Source organism: Daucus carota, chromosome 5 (genome assembly GCF_001625215.2).
Source record: "Daucus carota subsp. sativus chromosome 5, DH1 v3.0, whole genome shotgun sequence".
Classification (NCBI taxonomy): domain Eukaryota; kingdom Viridiplantae; phylum Streptophyta; class Magnoliopsida; order Apiales; family Apiaceae; genus Daucus; species Daucus carota.
Genome location: NC_030385.2, coordinates 28,515,972 through 28,536,903, shown reverse-complemented (window position 1 = coordinate 28,536,903; position 20,932 = coordinate 28,515,972). Strand labels below are relative to the sequence as shown.

The window sequence follows — 20,932 nt, the reverse complement described above, 5'->3', positions numbered from 1 at the left end:
ATATTTTTTTGTTAATTTAAAATATTAGATGATTATTACTTTAATACCGCGTGTTATAATATTGTCTTGCTATAAAATTTTGTTTTTTATCATTAGTTTTCTGAGCTTGTTGATTTAGGCTTTTAATGATTTTTCATGTAATTGTTATAAACCAGATCTCAAATAGCAAAAATAGAGTAGATGTCAGTTAGGCACCATGAAGTTCATAAAAATAAAAAATATTTAGTTTAATTAGCCGTATAGTTACTTTTTTAGCTTTGTGCAAACTCATATTTTTAAATATTTTGATACTCTTATTTCTTAGGGGTGAGCAATGTAGCATATCATAAAGATCAAATCAGGTGTTCGATATTATGGCTTATGAAAAACTATTCTTGTTCTATTCCCGTTTAATCAGATATTAGTTTTCACCTTATCGCGTCGGATTATCCATTTCAGAATTAATTATATTTTATTAGTTTAATTTGTAGTTGATTAATTAATTTAATTATACTTCGAATCATTTTATTTAACTCGTATGTTATACATTGATGGATGGCATATTAAAATTATAGTTTTAAGACTTTAATATATATATATATATATAACTTATTTCTCTGTATTATTTTATTTTAAGCAAGTAAAATTTATAACTCAACTCTTTTTAGTAGGTCTCGTAAACGCGTTTTATTATTATTTGGTTGACTTTTGATTAACAATATAGAAATTCCCTAAATTCACCTTTGTATCACAAGTTATAATATTTCAAATTCATATATCACCAAAATCACATCATTTAGACGTATTTTCTAACACCAAATTTGATGTATTTGTCAGTATTCTTATATCTATAAAAAAAAAATTTGAAAAGATTTGGTTACACGTCGAATTCTGGATTCATCATAAGTTTAAAATAAAAAAGTAATCCAAATAAAAATATTCTCTCAGTTATCTTATTTTATGTTCTTCAAAATATTGTAATTTTTTTATAAGTCACTTTTTATAATTAAAAGAAAAATATGACATAATCCATGTTGAAAGTCCATCAATTTTTCCTTTCAAAGATGCTCACCGAAATCTTAGTTTTTGTGCTTATTTCTCACATTCATGGCTTAAAATTTTCTAATATTGTATCAGTACTCGTTTAAAGTATTAAGTTAGATTTGAATTCGTCCAATTTTATTCAAATATGAATTATATCCATTATTTGAAGTCTGAAACATGGCTCGAGCCCAATTGTTCAAAAAAAATTTCAAATTTAAATTCATTACGTAAGTAATTAATTTATGGATATTAATCTATCATGTAAAAAACATATGAGACTTACCTGAAATAATAACTTATTTCAAATAAATAAGATATTGAAAAAAATATAAATACAACAGTTTTAATGTATGAGTTTAATGCTTTTGAACAAAAAAATTAATTGTCTGTGTAGCTCAAGTGGTTTGAAAGGTGTACTTGTAATGAAGAGGTCTTGGGTTCAAGTCCCATTAATAACATTTTTTTTATATGTATGAGAAAGAGTTAGGTTCGGAGTTAGGCTCGGGTTCGGAGCTAGGTAATTTATTTGCTCAGGAGGGAGGCTTGACACGAACCTGTTGGGCTACTATATATATAAGTAGATTTCTACCCGAAATTTAAGAAAAATCATTAAAGACAATATTAAAAAAATTTAAGAAAAGAAATTAAAATTTTTTTTGCCCCCCTCCCATAAAAGACAATATTAATCAATAATTATTATAATTATGATAAAATTAAATATAATAATACAGATAAAAATTAGTTTGAGCCACTCTCTTGTCAAACACAATACTAATAACAAAATATTATAATATAGATATTAGTTTGAGTCGCCCTATCGTCAAACACAATACTAATAAAAATTATTATAATTATGATAAAGTTAAAAAATATAATTGGATAAAAATTATTTTGAGCTATGGTCCCGTTTTAATAAAAAATATATATTATAACTTAGATAAAATATTATTTTAGTTATTTTCCCGTCAAACATAATACTCATAGAAAAATTATTATTATTTAGATAAAAATTAATTTGGGCCGCCCTCCCTCAAACACAATACTAATCAAGAATCATTGACATTATGATATAATTATAATTATAATTTGATAAATATATTCAATTTATACATTTTAGCTATTATATTTTTCTTCAAGATTCCTATTTTTTAATTGTTGAGAATTATCGATTTTAGCTATTATATTTTCTTTTAAGATTCCTATTTTTTAATTGTTGAGAATTGTCTTCTTTTTTTAAAAAATTTCTTTTTCTTAACTACTTAGAATTTCATAGATTTTAGCTATTATATTTCTTTTAAAATTCCTTTTCCTTAACCGTTAGGAATAGGAATATAATCCTATTTCTTTTAGGATTACTAAATAAGAAAAGAATTGTATCATCATTAGAATTGAATAAAAAAAATACTAAATAAGAAAAGAATTGTATTACCTTTAGAATCCGATAAAAAAAGAATTGTATTACCTTTAGAATTCTTGAACCTGATTTTTTGAATTATAATTATATTTATCTTCCTTCCGAAATTTAAGAAAATCAGAATACTGAATCGAACAATTCTGGAGACGCTCGCATCCTCCTGCATCCTCCTATATATATATATATATATATTGATTGATTGATTCGTTGTTTGGTTTCTGGTTTCTAGATAGCTGGTGCCTGGTGGTGTCGATCCTCTACAACGATATCATAATTCAATTTATAATATTTTATAACGAGAATGATCGTTCTACACATACCAAATACACTTTAAGAAAACATTTTTATACTCGACTTGGATTTATTCATATCTTTTATTTTCTAGTCTACTAAAATTTATTCTGTTATTACGGACACACACAGATGAACACGACTATCGTTTAATTACTTGTTTTTTACAGATTGGCTAACAATATTAAACTATAACATGGAATCAATTAAAAATTAAAATCAAAAACCAAATTCAGGATCAAATTATATGTAGACTTCTTTAAATATTGCCAGAGGCGACTCTTGACCACTTGATGATCATAATCTCATTGAAAGGGGCCCAATACGATGAGGCCTACCCTTGGGCCTTGCAGACTCTCGAACACCCAAGGCTTACCCCAAATGCATGGACACTACTCCACTCCCCGACAGGGACAACCCGCCAGACTACAGAGGTAGAGCCTTTCAGGGCGCGTCGTCTATTCTACCTCCACCTCCCAAGGAGGACAACTCCTCAGACTACAAGGTAGGGCCTTCTACAATTCAACAGTTGGATTTACTTATGTTTAAGGGCGTCCCCCTAAATAAAAGCATCTCCTTCTGTCAATCTGAACCATTGCTAACTGAACTGTCTTCGGCAAGATGGCGCGCCCAAAGATAGGGCGCGCCCTATCTTTATACAGGGTCACTTCTAAATCGGGTTGATCTTGATTCTTCTGGCCCAACCAAGTCTTCTTTTGTGGGCCTGACCCATGAAGTCGGTCTTCATATAAATCATTTTCTTATAAAGCTGAGATGTGTCTTCTCCCTCCAATCAGGGCGCGCCCTCATGGAGGTCCTTCTGGGTACGGTCAGATATGTAGTTGCTGTCAGATATGTGGACACAGCCTGATATGTGGACGCGGCCTGGCATGTGGACGCGGCTTGGCATGTGGGCGCGGCCTGACATCATGTGGACGCGGCCTGGCATGTGGCCACGGCCTGGCATGTGGGCGCGGCTGACATCATGTGGACGCGGCCTGGGATGTGGGCGCAGCCAGACATGTGGGCGCGGCCTGGTATGTGACCGCGGCCTGGGATATGGGCGTAGCTAGACATGTGGTCGCGGCATGACATGTGGTCGCGGCCTGGCAAGTGGGCGCGGCCTGGCATGTGGACGCGCCCTGGCAAGTGGGCGCGACCTGGCATGTGGACGCGCCCTAGCAAGTGGGCGCGGCCTAGCATGTGGACGCGCCCTGGCAAGTGGGCGCGGCCTAGCATGTGGACGCACCCTAGCAAGTGGGCGCGGCCTATCATGTGATCCAACCCAATCTTGAATATGTCGGCCCAAAATAGTTTTCCACCTAAAGCGCGCCCTTATTAGAGATTCTTCTGGACGTGGTCAGATATGTGGGCGCGCCTACATATTGTCGAGCCCAATCTTCAGTGCGTAAGTCCATATCTTCATCTTTTATACGGGCCTAGCTCATCAATGAAGTTCATGTTGAATTTTGGGCATAACAACTACCCCCCAGATCTTGGTGGCATTGAAGATGTCGATGAGATCTTAATAATCTTTACTCCCTACGACGTTCCATCTTGTTTATTCCTCTGTTACGACTGTCCTTCGCATGTGTAAAAGACGTAGAAGTTTCCTTACTCGGCGCGCCGTGTGGCGCCGACTGTTAGAACTTTCTTGATGTAGTATGACTGAGTTTTGAGTAATGTAGCCGAGTCAAATTGAGTAAGATTCCACTGAGAAGAATGAGTTAAGTTGACGAAGAAGATTCTGCCGAAGCCGATGCTGAAGAGGCTGAGTCGCGGAAGATGATGTCGAAGAGGCTGAGTCGAGGAAGACGATGATGGTAAAGCCGATGCTGAAGTGGTTGAGTCGAGGAAGATGATGCTGCTGAAGCTGATGCTCGTACCTTCTACCACGCCTTAGATGAGGATGAGGCGCACCCTGATGGTGAAGATAATTCTTCCAATTGTTGTTGAACAAGGATCTCAACTCTGCAGACGTTTGAGTTATAGGCTAATTGGGGGCGCCTCATGTTCCCTCCCGCTCTTCTAATCTTCATGTAAACCATATTTATGTAGAATCAGTCAAATATGTCTTCTTCCTACAACAGGGCGCGCCCTCAACAAGGGTCCCTCTGGACGCGGTCGGACAGATGGGCGCGGCCTGACAGGTGGCCGAGGCTTGAAATGTGGGCGCAGCCTGACAGGTGGCCGAGGCCTGACAGGTGACCGAGGCCTGACATGTGGGCGCGGCCTGACATGCGGGCGTGACTTGACAGGTGACCGAGGCCTGACATGTGGACGCGGCCTGGCATGTGGCCATGGCCTGACATCAAGTGGACGCGGCATGTAATGTGGACGCACCCTGACAAGTGGGCATGGCCTGACATCAAGTGGACGCGGCATGTAATGTGGGCGCGCCCTGGCAAGTGGGCGCGGCCTGTCATGTGATCCAGCCCAATCTTGAAAATGTCAGCCCAAAATAGTTTTCCACCTAAAGCGCGCCCTTACTAGAGGTTCTTCTGGACGTGGCCAGATATGTGGGCGCGCCTACATATGATTGGAGGCCTAACAACCGAGTGATTGGAGGTCTTTCATGGAGGCGCCTGTTAAGTTGGCGGCGCCAGTTAAGTGGGCGCGCCCACTTACTGAGCAGCCTAATTCTGACCATGTCAGGGCCCAAACAACATATCTCCGGTTTTCTAGTGGATTTGTCTCATTAGGCAATCTCATGTCTTCCTTCCATCAAGGCGCTCCCAGATTTTGGGTCTTCTTGGAGGAGCCAAATAAGTGGGCGCGACCACATTCTAAGCGGCCTCCATCAAGTGCTTGTTGATTTTTTGGTAACTTTCTCTCCCGGCTAGTTGAATGCCTTGTAATGGTATTTTGAAGTTTTGATCATTTCTGAAGGCGCGCCTAGAACAAATGTCGTCTCCAAGATATTAAGCTCAAATTATACCTCTGGCCTCCAATATTTTACTCATAGCTCGTCTCAGGTTTCATAGTTTTGTCCAGGTCAACAACTTATATGTTGGTATTTGTCCTCGGTCTTCAACTTACATCCTGCGTTTTGTTCTAGGTCTTTGGGCTTCGGCTTGCATTCTCGGTCTTGTTCTAAATCTTCGGTCTTCGACCTGTATCCTTGGGCTTGTCTTGCAACTTCAACCTGTATCTAAGAGCATGTCCAGGGTTTCCGACCCGAACTCGGAACTTATCTTGTGTCTCCGACCTGCACTCGGAGCCTGTCCTGGATCTCTTGCCTATACTCGGAGCTTGTCCTGAGTCTCCGACCTATACCCCGGAGTGTGTTCGGGGACTTCAGCCTTCAACCTGTAACATGGAGCTTGCCCTAAGTCTTTTCTCACAATCCTCCACAATATATACCTCCAAGACGAGCTTTCCCTGTAAGTGCTCCAAGCAATGTGTCTCTACAAAGAGTCCACATCTGATTCGATAGGGTCCTTCCTAGTTAGCATCGAACACTCCATGATTTTGGCACTTTCATCCCTGACATCATCCTGCACTAGGTCTCCCCTATTCAAAGGACTGGCCTTGACCTTGCTATTGTAGAATCGAGTTGTTCTCTGTTAATATGCCGCTTCCTGAGCTGTGACTCGCTTCTGACTTCTTCCATCGTATTCGGGGTGAAGCCTCTGATTAACTTCGTTTGCCTCCTACTCGAAGTTGTCTCTCCTTAAAGAACCTGCTTCAACCTTGACTGGAACCATTGCCTCAGGATCTTTAGAGCAAGTGAACTACCCCCCGAGTGATTGTCACACATTTCTTCATGAACTTCCATCATCTACCAGGATGATAATGGAGCTGGGCTTCGGAAGAGTCCTTTGTTGGTTGGCTTTAAAGATGCGTTCTATTGACGCAACCAAATGTGTCTAATGATTAGATCTTTCATCATAGTCCCGAGGTGGTGTGTAGTTTCTTCTATAGGTGATATTGTCTCTGCTTGGATATTGACGTATGCTTCTATGTTCCGGGCTGGAAGATTGTTCTCGTCTCCCGAGGTTGTGTTCTTGTAGTTGACGGGCGAAGGATCCTTGATGACTTCGGCAAAGAGTGATTCTTGACTAGAAGTGACGTTTTTCCTCCATCAAAGTGGTGTCGAGATAATCCTGAGGGTGTTGATGCTGATAGCCTCGATCCCTGGAATGTTCTGGACATTAGGTTGGACACGCGTCGTAGATGGGATTCTCCCTGTAGCTATGAGGTCGCTTGGCGGCGGAGCAAGGAGATTCGATGACATGGCAAGATTTGATGGAGCAAGGAGATTTGATGATGAGTTGATGGTGGAACGAGAAGATTGCCGATGTCTGTTGTCGAGTTATGTGGTTGACTTGAGCATCTATGAGATTGAAGTGGAGTGTGTCTGTGCCTAAGGTGTGCCATGTTAGAAGGAGGTGCACCTTCCAACATACTTTTTCCCTGCAAGGGATACAACCAATACAACATATCGTATACAAGTGTTAGGAAGAGTATTTACCTCAGGGCGCTCCCAGTCAGGGGAAGGCGCGCCTAAACTAACATTCTTCCTCCTTGCAAAGGACCCGACTAACACAATATACCGTACACAAGTACAAGAAGAATATTTACCTTAGGCGCGCCCAGTCAGGGGGAGGCGCGCTCATCGATACATTGTGCCAGCCGTGGGACTTGCTTCCTTCCGAAACCCTGAGAAAGTCTCCAGATCCGAGAATCACGCTTCCCTCATGTGTTGGCTTCTGGAACCTTCACTCCGATCTTGCCTTCATCTTTCGCCCTCACAACCGTGCCTTGTTCAATATCGATAACAAACAACAATGCTTACCGTTGTCTTCCCCTTCTGAACATGCTTCTCCATCGAACCCGTCTTCTTTTCCTTCATAACAGGCTTCTCTTTCGATCCCGTCTTCTTCTCCTTCAAGACGGACTTCTCCTTCGATCCCGTCTTCTTCTCCTTCATAACGGAATTCTCCTTCGATCTTGTCTTCTTCTCCTTCATAACGTACTTCTCCTTCGATCCCATTATCTATCCCTTCCGAACAGACTTCTTAGATAATTCATCGGTACTCACCATGATTGGCGGCGACCAGGCGATCGGCGGTCGTAGACTGACGTTGTCTCCATCTGTTATCACAATTGCCTGTTCCTGGGAGGTGTCCCCGACCGTGATGTCGTCCGTCCATCGGTGTTGCTTGTCTTTTCAATGTTGTCTCCACTGGATCTAGGATCGGGGTGCTGGTTCCCGTCGGGCGTTCTCTCGCCGTGGTTCGACATCTTTCTCCTTGATGGAAAATCTTGAACTACCCCTCCTTCTACCGCCAATTTGTTAACGGAGAAAACTGGTAGGTTAACAAAGATGAGGTTCGCAGCGTGGATCAAGATTCTTGTTGGCGAGAATGTAGGAAGTGGTTGGTTGTTTGTTATGGAGGCGGCTGCAATTGTAAGCAAAGGGTTCGAGATTGCTAACTGGAATAGCTCTCAAGAATGATCGATGCTTACAATCTGCCTACGTACCCCTATTTATAGAGGATCAAGCCGGCACGTATTTCTTTCTTCTAAGAGACCTATGTGGACTGGGCCTCCCCTTCTAGAATCTTCCTCCCGAAAGGGGCCCAATACGATGAGGCCTAGCCTTGGGCCTTGTAGACTCTCGAGCACCCAAGGCTTACCCCAAATGCATGGACACTACTCCACTCCCCGACAGGGACAACCCGCCAGACTACAGAGGTAGAGCCTTTCAGGGCGCGTCTTCTATTCTACCTCCACCTCCCAAGGAGGACAACTCCTCAGACTACAAGGTAGGCTTCTACAATTCAACAGTTGGATTTACTTATGTTTAAGGGCGTCCCCCTAAACAAAAGCATCTCCTTCTGTCCTTCTGAACCATTGCTAACTGAACTGTCTTCGGCAGGGTCACTTCTAAATCGGGTTGATCTTGATTCTTCTGGCCCAACCAAGTCTTCTTTTGTGGGCCTGGCCCATGAAGTCGGTCTTCATATAAATCATTTTCTTATAAAGCTGAGATGTGTTTTCTCCCTCCAATCAGGGCGCGCCCTCATGGAGGTCTTTCTGGGTACGGTCAGATATGTAGTTGCTGTCAAATATGTGGACACGGCCTGATATGTGGACGCGGCCTGGCATGTGGACGCGGCGTGGCATGTGGGCGCGGCTTGACATCATGTGGACGCGGCCTGGCATGTGGCCACGGCCTGGCATGTGGGCGCGGCCTGACATCATGTGGACGCGGCCTGGGATGTGGGCGCAGCCAAACATGTGGGCGCGGCCTGATATGTGACCGCGGCCTGGGATATGGGCGTAGCCAGACATGTGGGAGCGGCATGACATGTGGTCGCGGCCTGGCAAGTGGTCGCGGCCTGGCATGTGGGCGCGACCTGGCATGTAGACGCGCCCTGGCATTAAAGCGGCCTAGCATGTGGACGCGCCCTGGCAAGTGGGCGCAGCCTAGCATGTGGACGCGCCCTAGCAAGTGGGCGCGGCCTATCATGTGATCCAGCCCAATCTTGAATATGTCGGCCCAAAATAGTTTTCCACCTAATGCGCGCCCTTATTAGAGATTCTTCTGGACGTGGTCAGATATGTGGGCGCGCCTACATATTGTAGAGCCCAATCTTCAGTGTGTAAGTCCATATCTTCATCTTTTATACGGGCCTAGCCCATCAATGAAGTTCATGTTGAATTTTGGGCATAACAGTATTCATGAGAGTCTGAATGAGGCATACACATGCAAACATCTATTTTCGTGCCTGGCGAAAAATGCAATGAATAAAGCAGCATACATAAGTAAACATTGAACATAGTTTATAGCTAGCAAAATAATTGCAAGATCAATTTATAACTTAACAGTTGATCGAAGAAATGACCTTCTTGATATGTTGTACTAGGGCTCTTGACTTTTTGTATAACATTCACCACATCATTCTCCTCGACACTTTGATTTGGTATCTAAACATTTAAGTGCTTCTTTAATTGTTGCATTGATCTTGCATATTTTTTAGTAGAAAAGCATTCAAAACATATTACAGTAAAAACTCTATAAATTAATAATGTCGGGACCGGAAAAATTTATTAATTTAGAGAGTTATTAATTTATCGATAAATTAATAATTATTAATTTAAAGAGTTTTTAACCGATTACACCGCACATACCAAACAAAAAGACAAATTAGTCTATACCTCTTAGAATTACTCCCTCCGTCCCAAAAAGAGTGAGCTGGTTTGACTTTCACGGAGATTAAGAAAAATGTAGTAAGTTTAGTTGAAAAGTGGGTAAAGTGGTGGGACCTACCAATATTTAATAATAGATTTGAGATAGTGGAGGAAGATAGTGGGTGTAATAGTGTTTATATTATTATAGAATGGAGATAGTGGAAGAATGTAGTGGGTGTAATAGTAAAAAGTAGTGTTCAAAAATAGTAAGTATAGTAGGTTCATTCTTTTTGGGACGTCCCAAAAAGGAATAAGGGTCACATAAAATGGGACGGAGGGAGTAACTTACAGCGAACCTTGAGACTCAATGTAAATTAGTAACTACTCTGTTCATATTTATTGGAAATCAATAATGACAACTTAAATTAGCAACTACTGTGTTCAAATGTATAAAAAATCAATAATGACTTTTGAAGTACTGTATAGTAAATGTAATATATTTTAATAGAGTATAATATATTTTTTTCAGTTTCTGTGAATTATTAATTTATGATTTTATTGGGACCGAAAATTATAAAGGGATCTCCCGAAAAATTATTATCTTATTATTTTATCGAGTTTTTCAATTTTTTACATTGGCCCAAGTCGGGACCGGACAAATTTATTATTTTAGAGAGTTTATTAATTTACCGAGTATTAATTTAAAGAGTTTCTACTGTATGTACCTTTAAAAAAAGTAGAAAGTACACATTAATAATATCGATACATATTACATAGACAAACTTTAAGGTCTGAATAAAAAAATACATCTGAATCCTCCCGGATCAAAAATTTTCAAAGTAAACACAATTACGGGACAGATAGCCCACAATCAAACACGAGTCAAATTTCAATGAAAAATTAAAAGTGATACAATATGTCGGTGAGGGAGAGTGTCGAGTATGACAATGTCTGCAAAATAAAAAGATTAATAGAAAATTTAAATGATTAATTAAAAATATTGTGAGTCAAGAGCAGAAATAAACATTGAAACCTAGATTGAAGTTAATCATACTTTTGTTGTAAATTTGACGAGAATCATTCTCACCCAACGATTCTTATATCTGCATATACAATATATAGTATAATCCATGCATTTTACTCCCAAGTGAAGTGGCTTTTGGCATTTCTTATGTAGTGGCTTTTCGTGTTTCTCATATACCTACCCGAAGCGAAAAATAATACAAGATATCAAAAGAAAAGACGAGCTAAAAATTTGAAAACTCGAAAATAACAAATTGCAGAAGAAAAACATTAACTCTTCGAGAAACTTCTTTGTGTGTGTGTGTGTGTGTAGATTTTCGTAAGACAATTCACATTCTTTATTTTTAGAAAAAAGAGAGAAGCTAATTCTACTGATAAAAAATTGCAAGCAACAACGTATCTTACAAGGTACATATATTTAATATTAATTATGATTAAGAAGAAATATTGTGTTTTTAATCCTCCACCACCAATATTTGTAAAATTATTGTGGAAACAAAATATCTTAGATATGACATCAGGATCATTCCTTCTTTCCTTAAATTTTGTTAAGAAGTTTGGTTGTATTTAGAATTATATCAAATTATTTACTATTTTTTTTGTTGGTACATTCTAAATTTAAGCAATGAAGATGATATTTTAAGACAAACGTAATGAAAAGTTTCATTCCTATCACACATTATCTTTCAAATATCAAGCATTAGGCTCTCAGAAACAAGAGTTACCCCTAGGAATCCATTCAGGAAACACCTCCACCACGTAGGTCCATCACAATGGCGAAGATGATAAGAGCACTTATCATCTTCGCATTTCTTGATGCATTTTACGTGGATGCTCACAAGCATCCTAAAACCCTGAAAGAGATGTATGCAGACATAAATAACGCTAAGCCTCAACAATATCTAGATGCTCATAATGCAATCAGATTAGTAATGGGTGTGCCTCCCTTACGATGGGATAAGTCCCTTGAAAGACGTTCAAGAAAATATGCAAACAGCCAAGCTCATATTTGCCATTTAATACATTCTCATGGTCCCTTTGGAGAAAATCTTTTATGGGAACTATACGATGAAGCTTCACCACATGATATTGTGCAAAAATTTATCGATGAGCAAGCAAATTATGATCTTTCTACAGGTGTTTGCAATTGCCCGCCTACTGAACCCGATTGCATGTGTGGCCATTTTACTCAAGTCATTTGGAAGACTACTGAGAAGGTTGGGTGTGCGGATGTTGCCTGCAAGGGTGATTTGGGAAGACTTGTTGTTTGTTCTTATGATCCACGAGGCAATGTCGTAGGAGAAAACCCTCTTAATCCCCTTGTTTAAGGACTCAGCTGAAAAATTTTCTTAGGGAATAATGATTGGTATTCTGAAGGAAGGTTTTTGTGGGTCAATACATTCATATTTGTTCGTGTCTATGTAATTAAAGAATTAAAAAGTGTAACATAGCATCATCAAAACTTCTTGATGGTGCCAAGTCCACTATATACTATATAAATTACATATTACAGGATATGTATGTTGATCTCTGGCCATGTGTGCATATGTATACTATTATGCACATTTTCTAAAATATTTTGATTTATTTCATACTTTCAAATTTTGCAAGGGCATGTCTTAATAGAATGACCAGATTCAAATTCAAATTCACAATGAACAATAGAGTCTTCAGACGACAAATAAATTGTGTCCCAATTAAAATAATATGCATGGCTCATAGTATTCTAGTACATTTTCTATCTATATATTTCAAATATTGCAGGAACGGGTTACAAGTATCAAGTTGGTAATTGATTTCACACACTTGACAAAAAATGTATATAAAATTTTTATACATGTACAATTTCAACAAAAAGGAATTCGACATGACATGTCAGCTGAGCCATGACATGCATATATTGTCTGTTTTTACGATCCTCTAGAGAAAATGTTGTAGGTTTAAGAACATGTAGATCTTTGCATTCATATTCATATTTCACATTTAGCTGATCAATTAACAAGTGTAAGCGTGTAACATGACATAATTATAATGTTTTAATGTTGCCAATTGTCAAGCCTGGACTATATGTTATATAATTGACATATATTAGGAGGTGTATGATGATTTGACCATTATGCATATGTATATTATTATGCACGTTCACAAAATATATTTTTGTCTATTTCACACTCTAAACTTTTATAATTTAGATCCTGCAACATTGACAAAGACATAATTGAAAGAATAAATGGATCTAAATTCATGATCAATTATATAAATATAATTAAGAGTTAACACAAATCATCTCCTAATCAACAATAATAATATACATGTCATATATTTATTAAATTCATCTTCCATAATAAAATTCAGATTATATTGCAATTGTTGGTTACAACGATCAAGTCCGCAATTCATAACAAATTCTTGACAATAAAATATTTATAAAGTTGCTTGTTTAGGCTATATTGAGTTCTTTTTTTCCCTAAATACTCCCAAAAAAAAAAAATTGTGGACATTCTCTCCTTCCACCAAATGCATACTTATTCAAATGACAATAATATGATTATAAAAATATTTTGTTTACAATTTCAAGTGCCCAGAGACATGAAACAATCCCCACATAGATTTATGGATCGTTTTCTGTTATCACTCACAACAACTTGTATCACTATTGCATGAACTACTAATTTTTTTTTTTCAATTTCCTGATTAGAATTTAATAACGCCTCCGGTATAAAATTATTTTCCTACACGACTAAGTTGACTCATCAGCTTTTCAAGCACCTAATATTCAATGATTATGAGACCCAAATAATTGTATAATAAGCTTCGCGTCTTCTATAAATTGTTTGGCAATAATTGGTGGTAGGAAGTTTAGGGCAAAAGAGCATCTCCAAGTGACTCTTAATTGTTTGGCAATAATTGGTGGTAGGAAGTTTAGGGCAAAAGAGCATCTCCAAGTGACTCTTAAACAAGCTCTTATATCTAAAAATAAAGAGTATGAGAAAAAATTAAGCTCCAAGAGAATCTAAGTGGCTTTTACAACTCTCATCTATTTTAAGAGCCACAACATGTATTTTAACTTATTTTTTATAATAAAATATTCCCCCCCTCCATTTTGAATTTAAATTTGTGTTATAGTGGAGTTCAATTAAGTAAAAATTATAATATAAAGAGGGAGTTGTAAGGCATAATGTAATTTCAAATGTAATAGTGAATTAGTTATCACTCAACATAGTGAAAAGATAGGAAATAATATATAAATATGATACATGAATCAACAGATTGAAGAATTAATATATACAGAATTAGAGAATCAAGTAAACAGAAGCAATAATCACAAGACCACTGAAAGAAACTCATTAATTCTTGTGCCTCAGTGAAGAATATAGTTCAAGATGTTTCAGGGTTTATAAATTGTCTACAGATTCAATATCAAGTGCTAGTGCATTCCAGCATCGACATCCTCATTATTTGTAAACAGATATTGAAACATCTCTTTTAAAGAGTAGTTAGGTGCTCTTAACTTTTATCCATGAATATAATATTTACTTGGCTCTAATTTTCTCCACTCAATTCCAAGTTATTTCCAACTTTTTCTTCAAACAACAATAAAATATAGATGAAGTGTAAGTATAAAGATAGTGTCAGAATTATCATGTTATTCAATATATTAACTCGCTAATAATCAATATATAATACTATAATACTATTGTAGTAAGTAATGATTTTTTTTTTTTTTGACAATGCAGACTTATATACCTTACAAATATTAGTATATTCTGGGGGTGAGTCATAGTCGAACCCGGATATCTCGAGACAACAGAGAATAAGCTCATTGGACTATCCAATCGTGCTTTATTAAATAATAATTTAAAAGCTTGTTTTATATATGTTTTAGAAAATGATTTAAGAACTTGTCCAACATGCTCAACCGTCGTTGGAACATAATTTTGAGATTTCAAAAATTTAAACACGCGCAACGATTCTTATCTACTGTTGGGCCTCAGCCTAGCTGAAGACCACTAAACTACTAAACCCAAGTCCAAGCCCAATTCAATTATCCCAAACTTAGTCCGTACATCAAAACGACATCACTCAGCTTACAGTAGCTACTTCATATTTTACCATCGACTCACACTAACGAAATCGATTTCTGCTCTTCTTACTCACACACATTCGAAATGCAGAAACTAGGTCTGCTCCGAAACGTTCTGAAATCGGGTCATCTCATTCGGGTCGGGTATCAAAACCCACGAATCAGCTCACTCCTTGGCGATTCTCCAAGGGCTTTCTCAACTGCTGGAGGAACCACAACTCAGAACTCTCCTTCACTTGACCCATTTATTCGCAATCCCAATACAGGTCCGTTCATACATATATAAATATGTAATTTTTGTGTTTGTATGTGTGTGTATATATATAAATAATTGTGTCTTTTCCGATATGAATATATATGAATCTCCACAAAAGCCCTGTTTATAATGTGCTAGGGTTTAGATGTCACTTCTGTTATGTTATTTTGTTTGTGATTATAGGGTTTCGAAAATTCTTTTAATTTAGTTATATCCCTTTTGTATATAAACATTGGAAAAAAATAAGTTTTGGAAAAAAAATGTCTGTTAAACAAATATAAAGAAACTCTTTTTGACAGCTGGTCTGTGTTGTGATTTTTCAGGTTTAATGTATGGCACGGTGATTGGCATTACAAAGCATACGACCAAGAATGATATACTTAATTTGCTAGAGGACTGTAATTTGACTCCTGAAGATCTTAAAGTTCGATACACTCCTTTTTTTTCCCCAATTGGAATGTAATAAATGTTCTCTTTTAATACTTTGTTTTAAGCCTCTACTATGTTAATATTGTTACGTTTTTTTCCTTCTGGTGGTCCTTTCTGCACGCTTTATGGCTTATGTGATGCATAGTTATCTGTGTGATATTTTACCAGTTACCTTTTGTTAAGCAGGCTGATCCAGTTTCCTTCTATGAATGTCTTTGATACTGCTGCAAAGACACTTGGTAGGAAGGGTCGCGGGTATAGACTGTCCATGGTAAGGCATTATTGTACAAATACGGGATAGTGGCTATAGATCTATTACTCTGGGAAAAAGCTCATGTGTATTTTATGTATTTGCAGACAAGACCTGAAATTTGGGAAAACATAACATCTTACAATGGAAAGGCTGTAAGTAAAAGTTTTTTTTTTTTTTTTTGCTTCAGTTTCAGTTAAATCATTTTACTCCCTCAGTCCTGTTTTTCTTGTCCCCCTGTTAAAATCCATCTTTTATTCAATCATAATAAATAAGCTGTATGTTATGAAAAATTTGTATTGTTTTTTAGAAAAATTAACAAACTAAACATATAATTTACCATATTGACTTAATATGGACAAATATTTGGGACAAATAAACAAGGAACTGGGGATTTGAAAACTGGAATGGAGGGAATAAATGATTATTTTCACTTAATCTAATGAGTTTCTTCATTTCAAGAGTAGAGAAAGTAATATTATTCTATTCATACTTGCATATATAATGGTCTTAATGAGAGAAGGATGATTATTTTAACTATTAGATATTATATTATAGTACTCCCTCCGTCCCCCTCATTTGTTTACATTGGGGGACGGGGGCTCGGCACGCATTCTAATGCTATCGTAAAACGTAGTTTGATAATTTATTTTGAATTTTTTTTTCTTCTGAATAAAAATTTGATGTTTAAATTTTTATACAAAAAATTAAAAATAAGCTCTAGAACTATGTTTTATATGCGCCTTAAAATGCGTGTCGAGCAGTTCACACTGTAAACAAATGAGGGGGACAGAGGGAGTATTATACAAGCACATGTAGGCCTGTGCAAAGCATGGACATGAATAATTAAATTATGTTATTTGATGACATTGTTCCCTGATAATTATTGAAGTTATATATTCTTTGTAGTTCCAGTAATACTGTGATTAATAACTACAGATTAAAGAACAAATTATAATGAGATCCTCTTTTATATATTATAATTCTAATAAAACTTTATCTTAGTGATAGTTTGTAATCCTAACAGAGATTGAACTGAATATCGACAATCCCATTAATATAGAAGTTTGAAATATTTTACATTAGTAATATATATGTATGCTATTAATTTAAAGTTTGTGAGATCATAGTATCGACCAACTAATTCTTATAGGATTCTTTTATGAGTTATAGTTTACAATTCTAGCAGAGATTTATATATTAAATAGCCAATTCATTTTAAAATCAAGATATATTAGATAACTGAATAATGAAAATACTTATATTGTAAGACCCATTTACTGATGATTAAATAAAAATAACATATATAAATTTTGAATTTTATAGAGTTATACCTCTATAAAAAGTAACATTGGGATTGGAAATTTTTTTAATGTATTGAGATCACGGATACATAATCTCTGTTACGTAAAAATAGATTGAGATTATTGAACTATTGATTATTAATTTAATTGAGGTTCTATGAGTTTAAAAACTGACTATCTCTGTTATGTTGGTCCACAAAAAACAAATGAGAAATATTAAATGGGTCCAGGCCCCCAGTGCTGGGGAGCCCTTATCCAACTCCCACTTTTCTGGCCGTTCGATCAGATCACGGACGGTCCAGATTTAAAATTTTTCCCACACGTACAACGCTTAAAAACCACTATAAGTCTAGTGTATAATGCTTTTTAACCGCTGTATATGTAAATATTTTTTACGCGTATAGCTCTTAAAAACCACTGTACGCTTAGCGTACATTGCTTTTTAAGTGCTGTAAGCACATGTGCTGAAATAGAGAAAACAGATACATGTATATACAGAGAGAAAGAGATGGCGGGGGGTTAGCACCAACAAGAATGAGGTGCTTGTCAGTTTTGGTAGAGCACCTGAAGCGACGAAGAGTCTCAGTCAAGAGATCTCCAGTAGCCACGTCTTCCAAGTTCACTGCCATATCTCTCTCTCTCTCTCACTCTCTCAAAATAGGGCGTGTTGTGCCTTTGCTATGTGCTATACGGAGAGGACGGTGACATCGGATTGTGGGTTTGGTTTCTCTTACAACTTCTTCGTACTTTTAAACACTTTGGAACACACAAAGCCCCACGCTGACTATGACCGCCTCACTATTCTCATTTTACCGAACTCTATATGTATTTCAGCACATGTGCTTACAATGCTTAGAAAACGCTGTATGCTAGACGTCCAACGGTTTTTAAGCGCTAAAAATTACACGTACAGCGGTTAAAATTGCTGTATGTGTGGGAAAATTTTAAATCTGGACTGTCCGTAATCTGATCGAACGGCCAGAGAAGTGGGAGTTGGATAAGGACTCCCCATGCTGGGGCCTGGACCCATATTAAATTATTTTGAGTTAATAATTTATCTTGGTTTCATTTTAATATGATTAACTAATTAAGTCGTACATATAAATGATATATGTATAATTTATGTTACCTATACAATTAAAGTCGAAACATTAAAAGTTTTGGTCGGTATTTGGGCCAATGAGCCTCCTTTTTTTATTAAAATATATGGCTTCGGGCCAATATTTAATTAGCCTTTTTGATGGAAGTAACTACTAAGAACTACTTATATAACATGTCAATAAATAGACTTATATAATATACTCGATAAAAATAGATTAACTCAAACACATTTATTAATTATTAAATAATAAATTTTAATTCAAAAATGCATATTAGTTTGAAATAGTTTATCCTAAAAAAAATATTAAAATATATATGATAAAATATAAATATTATAAGATAACAGTTCATAGTATTATGTGAACAAGCTCTTATACTTGTTATAATGATCTGGTTTGAAACGTGAATAATCTATATTATTATTTAAGGAAACAAGCTCAATGACCTAAATACTGACCGTCCAAAAAATTTAATACCTTGACTTTGATTATGTAGTATAGTATAGAAGTATTGATTTGTAGTGAGTATAGATGGGGAGATGGGATTAATTCAAAGCCAAGATGAATGGTGCTCCAGCTGTCCCAACCAGATACCAAGAGTTTAGTTATTAAAAGCTGAAACCAAGGCATGATTTGAAAGAAAACCCATTTGCTCTTTGTTGCTGAATTTCTGGGGCTAATTACAGTGGTAATACCTGCTTCGTTTGTAGTTGCTACTCCAAGATATCCCTCGCAACGCACTTCAAGATGATATAGACCGTTTTATCTCAGGTTGTCACCAAGATGGAACCTCTGTGAAATTATTTACCAGGTCAATACTGAAATGAGTGCAACTCTTTGTACTGCTGTTATTGTCTATTGTACCATTGAATCCTGATTTTTTTTTCTTGCAAACTGTTTTAGGGTAATTGAAAAGGTACCCACTAGAATGGCAATTGTTGAGTTTCCATCAGCAATTTTGGCAAGACTTGCATTCCTTACAACAATTAGAAAATTTTGTCTCAACAATCAAGTTTTGGCCCAGGTTCTTTACTAATATCTTGGTTGCACTTTGTTTCCTTTGGACTTGAAGTGTATCTCAGCAAGGGTTCTGCTTAAGGATTTGAAATGGTGTTGCTATTCATTCAATAACCATTCTAGCTGCATTGATTGTCACATTTCAACTTATCATATTTTGAATTTACTTTTTACCAAAATGCAGATTGATGTTTGTTTTCTGCTTTTGTCATAAATTCTCAGCACCTTTCTAGATGTGATTGTTCATAAAAAAGGAAAAAGAAATTGTAGTCGCCTCCATTATTGGATAATGGATAGTGTTAGAGGCGTCTTAGCTGTGGCTATATAATGCATGGATTGAATTTGAATTAATTTCATGTGGTGGCGATGTATTGCATGGTTCAATATGAAGTAATTTTTTTTGTTCGTCAGATGTAGTCGGTCTGTTTAACTGGGAATAATATAGTCAATTACGCAGGACCCAAGGACAGAGCTACAAAGAAAACGAAATCTCTGAAAAAGGTGAAAAATCAATGATTACAGTGAATCCTAGAAGCATTTTCGTTCAGTATATTTAGATATACTCGCAAGTAAATATACTAGATATTGAGAATGTTAGTAATATTCTAGTTATGTATTATTAATAGAAGGAGCTTATGATTTTTGTAAATTTTTGTAAAGTGAAGAGGAAAGAAAAAATGAATTGATTTTTATTGAACAACAATATTTGCTAACTGGACAAGTTCTCTGTTTATAGATATTTTTTTACTGCGGATATAATCCAATTATGAATTATTAATAATAGATGAGTCCGAGATGAGGACAACCACAAGCTCGTGGAAAACCAAAAACGAGCTTTCTATTACTAAAATTTCTGAATAAATGAAAGATTTTTATAGAAGGAGATTCGGTATCTATTAAAGCTGAAATATCGGGAATTGCTCCTAAAGGCAAGATGACCCTTATCAGGGAATGATTGTATCAAGTGAAAAATGTTATATAACATGGATCGTACAAATTCCAGACCGTGGAGGGAGTTGAAGTTCTAAAAAGTTGGCACGTCACTAACTTAAAAATTTATTAAGTATCTTAGCTACTAGTTGATCACTGAATAAGATTTGACATACTACAACCACTTCGTTATAGTCATTTTTAAACTTAGTTGATTTTGATCGATATTTATCCTTTTTTTATAGTTTCAATAAAATCTCAAAGATTACTTATTACTTTTATTTATACTGCTTGATTTCATAAAAGAATCCTCCTCCTCCATCTCATTAGTCGAGGAAGACTCATCACTTAGACAACGTAAAGGAGAGTTAGGACGGTCAAAGATCCTCTCTTCTTCAACAAAGGGCCTCCTCCTCGATAGGAACATCCATCTCCAAGTCTGAAAGACTCGAATAAGAAAAGTTTGTAGCCGGGTCGAAGAGTCAATGCTTGAAGGAGTTTGTCTTAGGACCTTTCAGGGCCAACCAAGCTTGAAGGAGCTTGTCTTAGGACTATTCAGGACCTCTCCGAAACTTGAACCGTCCTCCGAGACACGGTGATGAAAAAACTCAGGGAGCTGTTGTTGTCCCCAGGATTCAGTCTCAGTCCTCGCTCTCTTGAGCTTCCCACTA

General features: G+C 36.8%; 2 protein-coding genes across 2 annotated transcripts; both read left to right on the top strand.

The window, feature by feature from the left end:
- The first annotated feature begins 11,664 nt into the window (after positions 1-11,664).
- LOC108222603 (pathogenesis-related protein 1) lies at positions 11,665-12,219 on the top strand. Its single transcript, XM_017396499.2, has one exon. It carries the CDS (start codon positions 11,665-11,667, stop codon positions 12,217-12,219), a length of 555 nt encoding a protein of 184 aa, XP_017251988.1.
- A 2,772-nt stretch (positions 12,220-14,991) lies between these two features.
- On the top strand, positions 14,992-19,531 carry LOC108219901 (uncharacterized). The gene is made up of 6 exons (XM_017393485.2): positions 14,992-15,241; positions 15,555-15,690; positions 15,847-15,931; positions 16,018-16,065; positions 19,025-19,125; positions 19,218-19,531. The coding sequence occupies exons 1-6, from the start codon at positions 15,061-15,063 to the stop codon at positions 19,348-19,350; spliced, it is 684 nt and encodes a 227-aa protein (XP_017248974.2). The 5' UTR covers positions 14,992-15,060; the 3' UTR covers positions 19,351-19,531.
- Positions 19,532-20,932: the final 1,401 nt, after the last annotated feature.

What these genes read in the sequence shown, in the direction of transcription:
- LOC108222603 (XM_017396499.2), top strand. Translation starts at nt 11,665, where the DNA reads ATGGCGAAGATGATAAGAGCACTTATCATCTTCGCATTTCTTGATGCA.
- LOC108219901 (XM_017393485.2), top strand. Translation starts at nt 15,061, where the DNA reads ATGCAGAAACTAGGTCTGCTCCGAAACGTTCTGAAATCGGGTCATCTC. An exon ending in TATTCGCAATCCCAATACAG is followed by an intron (nt 15,242 to 15,554) that starts GTCCGTTCATAC and finishes GTGATTTTTCAG; the next exon opens with GTTTAATGTATGGCACGGTG. An exon ending in TCTGTGAAATTATTTACCAG is followed by an intron (nt 19,126 to 19,217) that starts GTCAATACTGAA and finishes AAACTGTTTTAG; the next exon opens with GGTAATTGAAAAGGTACCCA.